The sequence below is a fragment of the Pleurodeles waltl genome, chromosome 12 (genome assembly GCF_031143425.1).
Source record: "Pleurodeles waltl isolate 20211129_DDA chromosome 12, aPleWal1.hap1.20221129, whole genome shotgun sequence".
Taxonomy (NCBI): domain Eukaryota; kingdom Metazoa; phylum Chordata; class Amphibia; order Caudata; family Salamandridae; genus Pleurodeles; species Pleurodeles waltl.
In genome coordinates this window covers 335,388,057-335,401,648 of record NC_090451.1, presented here as the reverse complement: position 1 = coordinate 335,401,648, position 13,592 = coordinate 335,388,057, and the positions used below count along the sequence as shown (strand labels likewise).

The window sequence follows — 13,592 nt, the reverse complement described above, 5'->3', positions numbered from 1 at the left end:
TTGTTTATCTACGTCTCTAAAGCCTTGCCGTTCTGAACATTGTTTATGTGAATGACGCGCAGATGGGAAAAACGGTGAGCTCCTCCCATGGTCATCATAAATTAAATGTCTCTTTTGTGGGCGGGGCTGTTCTCGTCGACAGACATGTTATTTCCAGGCAAAACGTGGAATTACCAGTTGAGAACTCTAAATATCATGGAGCGTGGCTCGACGCTAACGTTACAATACTAAGTTTGTAGCCTGGAAGCAACGTGGCAGCCACTTAAGACATAGCCCGTCCATTGCGCAGCCGCTTATGCGCAGACAACGTCTACGTTGTTTTATGGTGAATATTATCTTCTCGCGAGAACAACGGGTGGTAACCCAGCGTCCATTTCAGTCAAAGGGGCATGAAGGCGGCCATGTTGGCATAACTGGGGTTCCTCTGTGATATTGTCTTTGGGTGGGAGTGTATTATTCTCCATCCTCATCCATCCGGACCCGGGGAACATTCCCGACCCGGCAGCAGCCATGAGCGGAGGGACACCCTACATCGGCAGCAAGATCAGTCTGATCTCCAAGGCCGAGATTCGTTATGAGGGCATCTTATACACCATCGACACAGAAAACTCCACCGTGGCGCTGGCCAAAGGTGCGGGAAATGGGTTTGAAATAGGGGTATATGCCACAGACCACGACAGACTAAATTTTATGGACCAATGGGAAACAATGGTTTGGGGGACTAAGAGAGGCATGGGGAGGGCAAGGGGTTGGGGTGTTGTTTACCTTCCATGCTCCTTTGTGGGCCTTTCCAACTGGTAGAGAGTGTGATATTAATATTTATTCTCTCCTCGCTACCGGCTCCAAAGAAGTAATTTGCTAACTCTGGTGGTGTTTTCACAAGTGAACTGATAACTTCCCTTCTCTGACTTGGCTTCTGCTTTTAGTAGTACCTCCATCCCTCCAATTTGTTTGGGGTTATATTACTTCTTGCGTCCTCTCCCGATGCAGCATTATCGCGTTCTCTTTGGTTTTCCAAAAGCGCTTATCAACACCCTTGCTTATGTTTTACAGTACTATATATAACGCTAACGTTGATGCGTTACATCTCTGGTCCGATTTCGGTTTGTTTTCACATTCGTACTCGCCGCACTTAATTGTGTTTCTGTAGGTGGCGCAGGTTTCCACAAAGCATCTGCTGATGTGCAGTGAAGTTTGACATAAACCTTTAGTGCTTTGTGTGTGTTGGGGGGGAGGGGGTGTCTCTTAAGTACGGTTTAATCGGTAAAGCATTGCAACTTAACTGGTTGGGGGACAAAGTATTCGTCTACTGCTGCTTTCATTTTTTTAAGGTGGTAAAAAGTTCGTGGTAACTATTGTGTACGCCTTTATCTCCTAATGAACACCCTGTTAGTGTTGTGTGTTTATTTCACGTGAGACGTGACAGAGTAACCACAACTGTCTATCCTTGAGTTTAAAAAAAGTTCGAGGGCATGCATTTATTGTTTGCCATAATTGTAAAGGGTGCCAGTGAGGTAATTATTACTTCTTCTGTAGATGCTTCTCACTGTCGGTTTGTAGTCTGACGTAGCATGGTGACCCGTTAACTTTGATAAGTGCTTTATACATCACGGGAGTATTGAAATAAGATGAATTTAATCGCTGTGGTAGGCGATAGAACTGACTATCGACTTGGCTACAAAAAGGCTTATTATTCACATATTTTCTTAAGCTGGGTATTTGTTTCAGGAAGGGTGGCGAGTTGAAGCCGCCAGCGTTGCCCAAGTGCACGGGATTTGAAAAACGGCAGTGAAAGAAAGCCTGGATCGCTTCATTGTTTGTCGTTTTTCTTGTGCGTAACATTTCAGTTGCAACAGAAGTTTCTTTCCTGTGCACGGAGCAGTTTTAAGATGGTACTTTATAATGGAATGTCTTTAAATTTGGGTGCTCAATAGGTGGGAGAATAGTAACCACGGATTAATTGAAACTTGATGTAGTTACTCGCATTGTATAGAAATTAAGCCATGCAACCTCCACTTCGAGTCTAGTTGGAAGTGACAACACGTCTTCAGGACCCACCCATCTACCTTCTTGCATAAAATAATTTTGTAGTGTATTCACAATGAATATGATTGATATGAATACTGTTGAATGATACATGTATGCGTACTCATTTTAGGGAAAAGTGATGTTTGAGATATTAAAACGAGTGGTGAATCAAGCAGTTTTTCAAGCAAGAAGTTAGTGTGGTAAACTTTTATTGCTAGCTGAAGAACTTAAAGGTGCTCTTCAAAAAAGGAAGTCAGGGAATGGCTTGCGATATAGAGGAGCACACCTCAACTTCAGTAATGTTAAAGTAGTAGAAAACGAATAATTGAAAATACTGCGTAACTGAAAGCCATGTTATGGTGTTTGCCTGCATGGAATTGGAAAGCTAGGTTTAGATCAGGGAAAGTACAGCATAATGGAGAGGGTGGTCCCTCTGGGGTGTCAAAGTGAATTGATAGATCTTGAGGGAAACATGTGGCTCTGTGGATTCTGTAACCAGAGCTTGCAATAGTAATACTGAGCAAATTCAGTTCGATTTGGAATCCTTTTTCATGTTTCATCTTGAAAGTGATGTCACTATGCTGTACAATAGTTTCTGGTCCGTCCTGGCATTATGCTTGATAGGGAGGTAATACTCCCAGAACAGTACAGTATCACCATTATCTTCAGAAGCTTGAATTCACATGGGCACAATTTGTGGATGAACAATTTGGAGTGCGAACCCTAGCATGGGCCATTCTGTATCTCTCCGTCTGCTAGATATAGTATTCCACTGTTAGTTGCCTCTCCAAACCCCCCAAGTATTCACTGCTGCTAGCATATCAATGGCTTACGCTGTTGGGCAAGTTGCTGACTCGTGCGCAGCTTCTTCTGACAATATGAGTATCTTGAATGCCCTTAGGTATTTAACCTGTACCAAACCCATATACATAGAAAGTGGGAATTGGATTGCTCTATGTTTACGTGCATCATCAAATTGAGAGTACATGATCAGTAGAGTAAATACACTCTGCTGGATTTTATTGTGGAATCGTGCCTTAGTGTTTTTTTATTCTGCATTTACGTTATAGGGAAGTTGTGAATCAGGGTTGTGTAGTATCTATGTAGTGCTTTACTTACATTGTAAGTCATGAAGCTTTTTCAAATTGTTCAGTACCTACTCTACATTAATATTTTATGTTGTAGTATGTAATCGTGGATAGGACCAGGAGTGCTCTTATTTTCATCTGGTTCTTGGCTGCCCTTTAGTCTGGATGTGTGGCTGAAAGGGCGTTGGTTGTAGTTTGGTCTATGTTGTGAAGTTAACTGCAGTGCATCTGGTTTCGAGGCAAGGCACAAGCGCCCCTTTATTTGTAATTCGTTAGAAGCAGTATCATTTAAGAATAATGTGTGTGTCAAGTGCATAACTGTGGCAGAATACTATTACTATTTCCCCATATGTTTCTCTTTTTAGTGTCCCATATAGTAGTACAACACATTTGGATTTTATAAAATGTCTGGTAGTCCAAGGCACTGGATGTTTGAGAAATCTACCTGTCCTGCAAAATAAATCCACTTGCCCGCTTGGGTGCCTTGCAGTGATGTGCAAACAGAAACCACATTCTGATCATTGCAGAGCTTTGATACTAGCCTTAATGATTGTGCAGGCAATACACCTTACCAGATTCCTAATAGAGTACTGTAAATTGGCAAAGGGTTTGTACTGCAAAGTGTTGGGTTTACTTGTCTGATTGTCAAAACATCCATGAACCCTTGTATTGTAGGGGGGATAGGAGTTTCATATCCCTGGTAGAAGCAGGTTTGAAGGGCAGCTAATCAGTTACTACCACTGTTGAACTTCAGAAAGTTTTTATATTTGATTTGTATTGCTCACTTGTGGGTTGCTGTGAAAGTTTAGTCTCAACTTAAGTATTCAGTTTGAATGAAAAGATTCTTTGCATAAGTAGGGTGGGGAAGTCAAGATGTGGAGTGGGTTCACGCAACAACAATCAGGCTTCGAGACTTCACTTTCATTTTTATAGACCAGAGTAATTTGGTACATACATTTACAATTTTCTGTAGTTTAATAACGTTTAGAACAAAACAAATTACTTTATGCTCATGCAAAAGAAGTGATTAATTTGCTTTACGCTTTTTATGATTGCTATATACTAGAGTGCACAGAAACACTTGTGATACACCCAAAAAACAAATAGAAATGGTCTCTATATATTTAATGTTACTGAAAAATCAAATTTTGTTATAAATATTGAATTTTACTGAAATCTGTGACCATTAGTATTTATCATATGTGTCATTGACAACATGCTACATTTTTATTGGACTTTGGCATAATCTAGAGTTTATAGCAAGTACAGCAGAAAAGTACTTTAAAATAGGTATTTTATTGATTCAGGAAATTTGCAAAGGTTATAGGATAAGGCAGAGGTCTTAAAAACTTATTTTTTTTGCCCTGAGGGCCCCCCTTCCAAAACCTTATGGCAAGACTTGGGTGGGGGGTGGTAATGGTAAGGCTAAGAACAGGGTGCTGGGGGTGTGAGATAATTCCAGGGGTACCTTTCTGTAGCTCAAATTCTGCACTAAATGTGAGCTGTATAAACGAGCCAAAAACAACACAAAAACAAAATTTGACCCAACAATCTCTTCCCTGCATAATTGGGGTATTGTCAAGCCCTCAAGCTCTTGGGCTCCATGGCAACTGTACTTGCCGCACTAAGGATATTTGCAACCCTGAGTAATAGGCTGCCTCCCTGCCTGTTCATCACTCCAATACTGGAATAGACTATCTGTCCCTTTGAGAAAAAAATTAGGGCCTACATGTGACCCCCACTTTGAGGCAACAGTTTCCTCAGCACTAATGCTAGCAAGGTACCGTGTGGCCTTTGGTGAGTAAGACATGCATAATTCAGATGCAGTGGGCCCTCAACCCTCTGAGACCTAGTGCCACTTTTGCTGCTTCACTAATGATAGCTACTGCTTTGTGAAATAGGCAGTCTCCCCTGCTGTTTATTAAAAGCATGGGTTTCGATCTTGTCCCATAGCCCTTCTGTCAATTCTCGGCGGCCCAAGCTAAGCTGTCTCATCTGCTTCAATATTCACCTCCCTTGGGCCATAGCTATGAAACGAAAAACGCTGTCGAGGCAATGATCCACTGGGGCTTAAAGCAAAAAAGAAAAGATAGTAAAACGGCCAATTGGGGTTTAGTTGGCCTCTCACACCACCCTGCCTCAGTACCCCTGCAGCACTAAATGGGGCCATTACTCTGAAGTCCCAGGCGTCTGGATGATCAGGGCTCTGCTTCGGACTGCGACCCTACTGGCAACCCTTTAACTTACCTGAAGGGACCTCTCCATGTTGAAGTGGGCATGATCAGTGGGGACAGATGCCGATGTCTTTTTAATTTAACCAAACCAGTTCCTATACTTTGTTAAACAAAAAAGAAACAACCATCCCAGAATGGTTAATGTGGACCTAGAACTGCCTCTGAGTGAGGTTGAAAGGGGATGGGGTGGGACCATAATGTGTTGTGAAGCAGAAGGTGGTGAGAGACCAAGGTGCCTGCTACCTGAAAGAAATATAAACCTGTGCAATTGGTTAGTCACCAAATGTGAGGACTGCTTGGGAACCTGTATAAGCCTTAATTGAAGTTTCTGGAAAGTTTCCTTTTAATGGATATTTATACTTGCAACAGGAACATTCTGGTTACCTATTATTAAATATATGCTTTGAAAGGCCTTGTTTGATCTGAAACACTAAGCCTGGAGCCTCTGGGATTATGCCATTTTGTGTTTTGTTTTGGCATAATTGTGGATGTACCACATTTGCCACATAATCCATCGTCTGGTGCAAAAGCTGCAAACTTTCAAACGAAAAAAGATTTCTAGCTTACATGGATTAAAGGCTACTAAAATATGATGACACGTTCCCAAGCAGTGGAAGGCTCTTCACAAAGGTTAACTGGTCACCTTTCATTTGCTTATTAATGCATTTGGTTGTTAAACTGGTTCTAATGAAGTAACATCTTTGCCCAAATAGTATTACCACGTGTAAAAAAAGGTTTAAAAAAGAGTACAAAATAATGAAGTGATGTAAAAGTCGCATTATGCTGCATAATTTGCTTTTCTCTTTTTGCATAATTTTGTCAGCTCTACTACATAATTTGGTGCTCCCCTGTAGTATAAATCCATTGACTCTGACTAAACCATTGCACAGCAGCCTATACTATACTGTGTATAATACAGTTTTAAAATAATGATTTGCATATTCACATTCACTGTGCTTTCTGTTACAGGCAGAGACCTCCTAGCACAATATATACACAAGCTTCTTTTTCACACTGTGTCTGACCGTATTACATTCTTTAACTCTAGGCCCCGCACTCAAGCCTATGCACGGATTGCTTTCACCGATTGAGGCTTCATAAATATTAACTTGAAATTATTTTTCCTATAAGTTGTGCATTATTTTACCTGCAGGTGACAAAACAGTTACAGAATATTTTGTTCTTTAATTCACATCTTTTAGCTTGCTATTCACTCCAGCTGCTGCTTGTAAGGGGTAATTTGTGTAGATCCTACAAGGGTTTCCTACAGAAAATAACAACTGAAAAATAAACATATTGAAATTGAGGGGGGAAAAAACATCAATTTCTCTCTACGTTTTACTCTGTAACTTTTTCCTGCAATGTCAGATTTTTTAAAGCAATATACCGTTACGTCTGTTGGACTCCTCTGGTTGCGGGGATATATAGGGCTTGTAGGTTCATCAAGAACCCTAGGTACCCAAAGGCAATAAATGACCTGCACCCTGCAGTGGGTTTTCATTCTATACCGGGTATACAGCAATTCATTTGCTGAAATATAAAGAGTGAAAAATAGATATCAAGAAAACCTTTGTATTTCCAAAAAGGGCACAAGATAAGGTGTTGAGGGGCAGTGGTTATTTGCACATCTCTGAATTCCGGGGTGACCATACTAGCATGTGAATTACAGGGCATTTCGCAAATAGATGTCTTTTTTTACACACACTCTTATATTTGGAAGGAAAAAATGTAGAGAAAGACAAGGGGCAATAACACTTGTTTTGCTAATCTATGTTCCCCCAAGTCTCACGATAAAAATGATAACTCACTTGTGTGGGTAGGCCTAGCGCCCGCGACAGGAAACGCCCCAAAACGCAACATGGACACATCACATTTTTTGAAAGAAAACAGAGGTGTTTTTTGCAAAGTGCCTACCTGTAGATTTTGGCCTCTAGCTCAGCCGGCACCTAGGGAAACCTACCAAACCTGTGCATTTTTGAAAACTAGAGACCTAGGGTAATTCAAGATGGGGTGACTTGTGGGGCTCTGACCAGGTTCTGTTACCCAGAATCCTTTGCAAACCTCAAAATTTGGCTAAAAAAAACACGTTTTCCTCACATTTCGGTGACAGAAAGTTCTGGAATCTGAGAGGAGCCACAAATTTACTTCCACCCAGCGTTCCCCCAAGTCTCCCGATAAAAATGATACCTCACTTGTGTGGGTAGGCCTAGCGCCCGTGACAGGAAATGGCCCAAAACACAATGTGGTCACATCACATTTTTTCATAGAAAACAGTGCCTACCTGTGGATTTTGGCCTCTAGCTCAGCCGGCCCCTGGGGGGGGGGGGGGGGGGGGGGCAGAAATGGCCTAAAATAAATTTGTCGCTCCCCCTGCGTGACATTGGTGCCCAAAAAAAAATCCCCGGTGCCTAGTGGTATCTGCCCCCGAGGGGGGCAGAAATGGTCTAAATACAATTTTCCCCCCAGGGGAGCAACCCTTGCCTAATGGGTCGCTCCCCATCTCTTAAAAAAAAAAAACCAAACAAAAAAAAACCCACCCAAAAAAAATTTGCCCTGGTGCCTAGAGGTTTCTACCCCCGGGGGGGGGGCAGAAATGGCCTAAAATAAATTTGAAATACATTTCCTTCTCTTTGAAGCCTCTCTGCCTCATCCACGTGATCAGAAGAGAAAAAGAAATGCTTTGGTCGGGGGTGGAAGGGTAAGGGCATCCCTGACTTGGGGTGGGGGTGGGGGGAACCCCAGCGCTCCCTCTGGGCTGGGTGCCCAGGACGTAATGGTTACGTCCTGGGCACAGCAGCACTGTGCCGCTGGATGTAACCATTACGTCCTCGGCACAGAACTGGTTAAGCCTCTGAGTGCCTAGTTTTTAAGACATGTTGTGGTTTGGTAGTTTTCCCAGGGTTAGAGGCCAAATCCAGACTAACATTTTTTTTTTTTCATGGCTGGGGCCTTTGCTGTCAAACTTCCATCGACAAGTGGTGTGCCGTTTTGTTATATCCGGCAAAGTGTGGGAGCACAGTAATAGTAAAACATTTATTATCAGCTGATTTCTCCCCATTTTGGCTCCAAATATGAGTCGGTGTGAAAAAAGGAACACATTTTGAAAAACCACATTATGCCTTGACTTTTTTGTGCACATTGGAAAAATACATCGCTTTGCTTCTTACAAATTTTTCTTTTGATTTTGCCATATGTATTTCATAGCCTGGACTATAATGAAGGCCTAAGACCAAAGTGCCTCAAACTTTATTTAAAATAAAAATAAAAAATTGGCACAGCGAGGATGGAAATGCCCCAGCTTCTAAAGGTTAAAACTACCAATCCTGAAACTACCACATCACGTCTGCTTCCTTCTTCTGAGTAGATTTTGTTTTCACACAAAAACCTTCCTGCGTTGTACGTCTTTAAATAAGCGTAAAATTAACTTTTCCTTTTGTATGCCAGTATAGCTTTGAAAGTCTGGCCCATAATATTTTCACTTTGATCCTGCAAGGCTTATTTAGTTGTACAGTGCCAGTGTCAAGTCACCGATGTAGCGCTAAGTATGTATCATTGCATTTATGGCAATGAAGAGAACTGGGACTCGTACAGATGAATTGATTTGGCCAGTAAATAAACAGTGCAGTTGAGTGGATTTCAGACTGCAGTCTTGTGGATTCTTGCTTGGCAATGTTAAACTTTGATCTGCAAGTCTATTCTAGGTTAATGAAAATAAGTATTTTTTTTAAATCTTTTTTTTTTTATCAGCTGATTTGATTTCTTAAAAGGAAAAAAGGGGGTAAAGTTATTATTAGAAAATTACATATCCTGAACTCTGCTGTGATCCGAGGTCTGGTCTAATGTACGCTGAACCAACCTCAATAAATGAATCCTCTAACTACACAGAATCCAAACCATGACATATAGGGGGTTATTCTAACTTTGGAGGAGTGTTAATCCGTCCCAAAAGTGACGGTAAAGTGACGGATATACCACCAGCCGTATTACGAGTTCCATAGGATATAATGGACTCGTAATACGGCTGGTGGTAAATCCGTCACTTTTCCGTCACTTTTGGGACGGATTAACACCTCCTCCAAAGTTAGAATAACCCCCATAATGCAAAGTAGCTATTAACAAACCTCTGACATTGAGAATACCACAAAAAGTTGTCACAAAAATTTGGCACCTTTGTGCATTGCACTAAATAAGACAGGCCTTTTTGTTTCAACTGGACAAGTAGATTTCTCAAATATGTCTTTCCTTGAATGAGTAGATATTTGGTTAAATCTGACGCCTCAATGTGATGTGCAAACAGCTTATAATCCTGTTGTGTTTCTTTTATTTTTCTTTTTTCTTTCTTTTATCTTCGCCAGAGCCTTTCAGTATGTTAATCTGTTTTAACGATAATCGGGCTACTCCAGAACCATGAATGCTGAGAATTGATGGGGAAATAGCTGTGAAGACCTTTCAGGAAGTTGGAGTGCAGACTGTTGGAGCATATATAGAAATAGCTTAACTCCAAAAATCCAAGTGATTTTAGGCCTCTTGGTAGGATGGCGTGAGAGCATCTGTGCCCAGGATGTGCTGAAGATAATTATGGCATTTCGAGACCATTACAGTTGTGGATACCTTGTATTTTGATTTTGTTATGGCATGACGTTAACTAGGCTGGATAGATTTTATAGTAAGAGTAACATTTTCATTAAATGGTTGCAGGACCAGTTGAAAGGATGGGGGTTGTCTGCTGCTGTTTTGGGATGTAGTCTTTCAGTGCTGACAGGATATTTCTGTGGCGGTTGTTAACCACTGCAGTGCACAGGACACATTGTTTATGCCATACACATTTCAGGGGGCAATGCAGAGGGCTTGAACATCTTGACCTGTGCATTCCCTGAAAGAATCATCTTTAAGTTTGCACCAGAATGATTTTCCCTTTAAAAAAAAAAAAAAAAAAAAAAAAAATAGAAAAAAAGAATCTCTGAATGTGAGGAAAGAGATTCCAATAGCGCCTCAGTCATTAGACATTGACTGAGTTCACTCTGGTTTGATTCGTACCTGTCCCAGGCCTTGTGGACTGCAAGGCGTTCTTGTTAACGATTGTAGTAATACCACTCTGAAATCTCTTGGTGTCCCAGTTTTCAGATATGTCTGCATTTGATAAGTTTCTCTGGATAGCAGCTGAGCCAGGGATCAGTTTCCTCAGCCTCACATATTCCCGAAATGGGTCCTTTTTCATAGCCAACATTTCACACGGATGTCTCCAAATTACGTTCGGCTATGCAAGAGTGTTTGGCTTTGCCAGTATGGTTTAGGCATATTGGACATGAGTGTGGCTGCTGTTCAGCATGGTTAAAAGGTAGTGGTACAGAGGAGAGTGCCCTAGAATGGCATAGAAAGGAGTATGCATGGTGTGGTACGACACTGCTAGAGGAAGCTTTTTGGCTTTAACATATGCTTTACACAATCAGTAAGTCAGACATATTGGTTTTATCTCAACTCTTCATAAAGAACAATCCAGCCTATAACTTTATCATTGGCTTCTCATCTTAACCAACTCAGACCTACTCTGTGGGCATAAGTCATCCCACAAGGCCACCATCGGGTATACCTTCATAAAATGAAAAATATGTGGCAATTTCCAGTTCTCAAACCTTATAAAGGCCTCCTAATGGAGCCAGTAATCTTGTTTCTCCATTTTGTTAGGGTCATTACTAACACCAAAACCCTTGCTTACTATGGTAATTGTTGAAATTATGTGTAACAGCATGTCTGCCTGCTGGCTTTAGTACAGTGTATTAGCAATTCGCCTTTAAAAGCCTGTTGCCTTTTAACATGTGCTTTTCCCAATAAGCAAGTCAGCTATACTTTTCTTTGTAAACAGATCACACTTAAGAAATTTTACATTTTCCCCAGTGAACTGATAAGTCCTATAACTCTTCCAATTGGCTTGATACTGTACCCGACAATGGCATGCTGAAGTAAAATCCTATACTCGTGGGACCCAACACGTGGGTGTGACCTAAGCCCCTCCTTCAGTAGTACTCTCAATGCTTTTATTTTGTTGATCACATAAGGTCTGGTGGCGGCTGCATTCTCAAGCCAGTCATACAAGTGACTGATAAAGCCTAGGTACATTTTCGTGGATTTAAAAAAAAAAAAAAAAGTAATGAAGACTCACGCACTAATAGCCCCAAACATTTAAAAAAAGGAAGAAAAAAAGGCTTAGCACTGAGGCAGAAAAAGCCTCGTGAGATGAGGTGTTGAGTTGTGGATAATTGTGCGGTGTGTTGTTGTTGGTGTGCGTGTTGTGTTTTTTTTTTTTTGTTGCCGTATACAGTTAGCACATGAAATCTGTTTTATTCCATATATATTTCACTGACCGCACTGCCGGCAAGGAAATAATTTGTTTTTTTTTTATCTGGGGCTGTCTCAAGTTTGTGTTAGATTACTTCGAAGTGCATTCCTCCTGGTTCTCAGCTGGACTCTAGACCAGTGGTTCCCAACCTTTTGATTTCTGTGGACCCCCACTTTAACATTAATGGAACACACGGACCCCCACTGAATCATCATCAGAATTCGGGGACCCCCACCTGAGTCATTACTGGAAGCTGGGGACCTAATTTGTCAATATTTGTTAATATTTTTAAATTTTCTAGGCTTTCGCAGACCCCCTGAGAAGGCTTCGCAGACCCCCAGGGGTCCCCGGACCACAGGTTGGGAACCACTGCTCTAGACCATTAAAGGTGATGTAAAGGGGTACTCCAGTGCACCAAACGCGGGTCGTTCTTTATGCATTTGATTGAGGTAGGTCAGTGGGACTTTTCTGAAATAGGTGCTGAGTAAGAAAGAGAGCAGATTAACGCTTTTACACAGATAATTTTGCATTTGTCTTTGACCAAGATCAGTATGTGTACTTAAATGCCAGGAAACTGTGAGCTTCATTTTATTTAGAACAGGAGTACATGAGCCTCAAACGTGTGAAGGAATTTGAAAGAAGAATAAGCATTATAATATTTTGTCCATTAAACAGTGCCAATTGTTAAATTCTTAAACGTCTGCTAACCCAACAATACTATAATTCAAAAATTGTATACAATTCTACCTTTGATAATCATACAAGTAAAAGCAATAGCACAATTAAAACCTCCTCTTTCCATAAATAACCCTAAGATTGTAACATTTCACTGTACATTTAAGAGAGACCCTACCATGGAACAGATCTCATCACAAGGTAGCTATAAAAATTGTAGAGCTAGCATATTTTATTTTTTTGTAGTAAGAATAAAAACCTTTTGGTACATAATATATTTTTCAAAGTTCTATGAATTAAGTCTAGCAATGTCTGTTTCGAGGCTTCATCAAAAGGGCAAACACCAATGCTAATCCTGGCATACTGACCGTGTAGAAAACCCAACATGCTGGATTGTGCCCAACCTGAATAAAAGCACTCCCTCCAGTGACTGATGCTACTTTGTAGGTAGGGTTCAGTGAAAGGTAGTTTTTTTAAGTCTCGCCTAGACAGCGTATACACTATCTCTAAAAGACATGTTATTTTTAGGGGTGAGCGCAAAGCGCTCCTTCCCTCTTCTAATCTCTCTTTAGAGGGATTTTAACCACACCCACGTTACGTCAGTCACTTTCATGGGGTCATAGGCTTGCCTTTTCAAATCCGCTTGTTTTCATTCCTGAAAGGCATGAATATGTCATGCCTGGGGTGTGGCTTGGAGCCAGTGGCGCGAGGAGCTCCGGCCAAGGACCTCTCGTCCGTGCCTATCCTGGCATGATGGCCTCAGAGCCCCAGCAGCCTAAGCCCCCCCCCCCCCCCCCCCCCCTAAACGAGCCTGGAGTGGAGCCTGGGGCTGCCTGCGCACAAGATGGCGGGCGCGACCTGAGCAGTCAGACGGCAGAACAAACCCAACATTGAGGGGCCCCAGGGGTGAATAGAAGTGGAGGAGACAGCACCTAACTTCATGGATGCTGGAAAACAACAGCAGGTGAACAGCCCACGGGGGGGGGGGTGCTGCAGTGGAACTGGGTCTTTTATATACATACACACACACACACACACACACACACACACACACACACACACACACACACACCCCCCCCCCCCCCCCCCCCCCTGACTGCCCTACGACTTTGCACACTAGCACTGCGTAACCAATACCTATGAGTGAACTGACGGTGGGCCCCTCTCTTGGGGACATAATACAGGCCATATTTGAGTCCAAGATAGACACACTGGCCACGCTCTTGGGCT

At 41.9% G+C, this 13,592-nt stretch overlaps 1 protein-coding gene across 3 annotated transcripts in view; it reads left to right on the top strand.

Moving 5' to 3' along the window:
• The first annotated feature begins 368 nt into the window (after positions 1–368).
• Positions 369–13,592, top strand: part of LSM14A (LSM14A mRNA processing body assembly factor) — a 399,547-nt gene continuing 386,323 nt past the window's right edge. For 2 of the 3 annotated variants that reach the window (XM_069216476.1, XM_069216475.1), the window contains exon 1: positions 377–631. In XM_069216476.1, coding sequence (XP_069072577.1) covers positions 511–631 — 121 coding nt within the window. In that variant the 5' untranslated portion in view covers positions 377–510. Of the gene's footprint in view, positions 632–13,592 lie in introns of all 3 variants that reach the window. The other variant, XM_069216478.1, reaches the window with a different exon arrangement.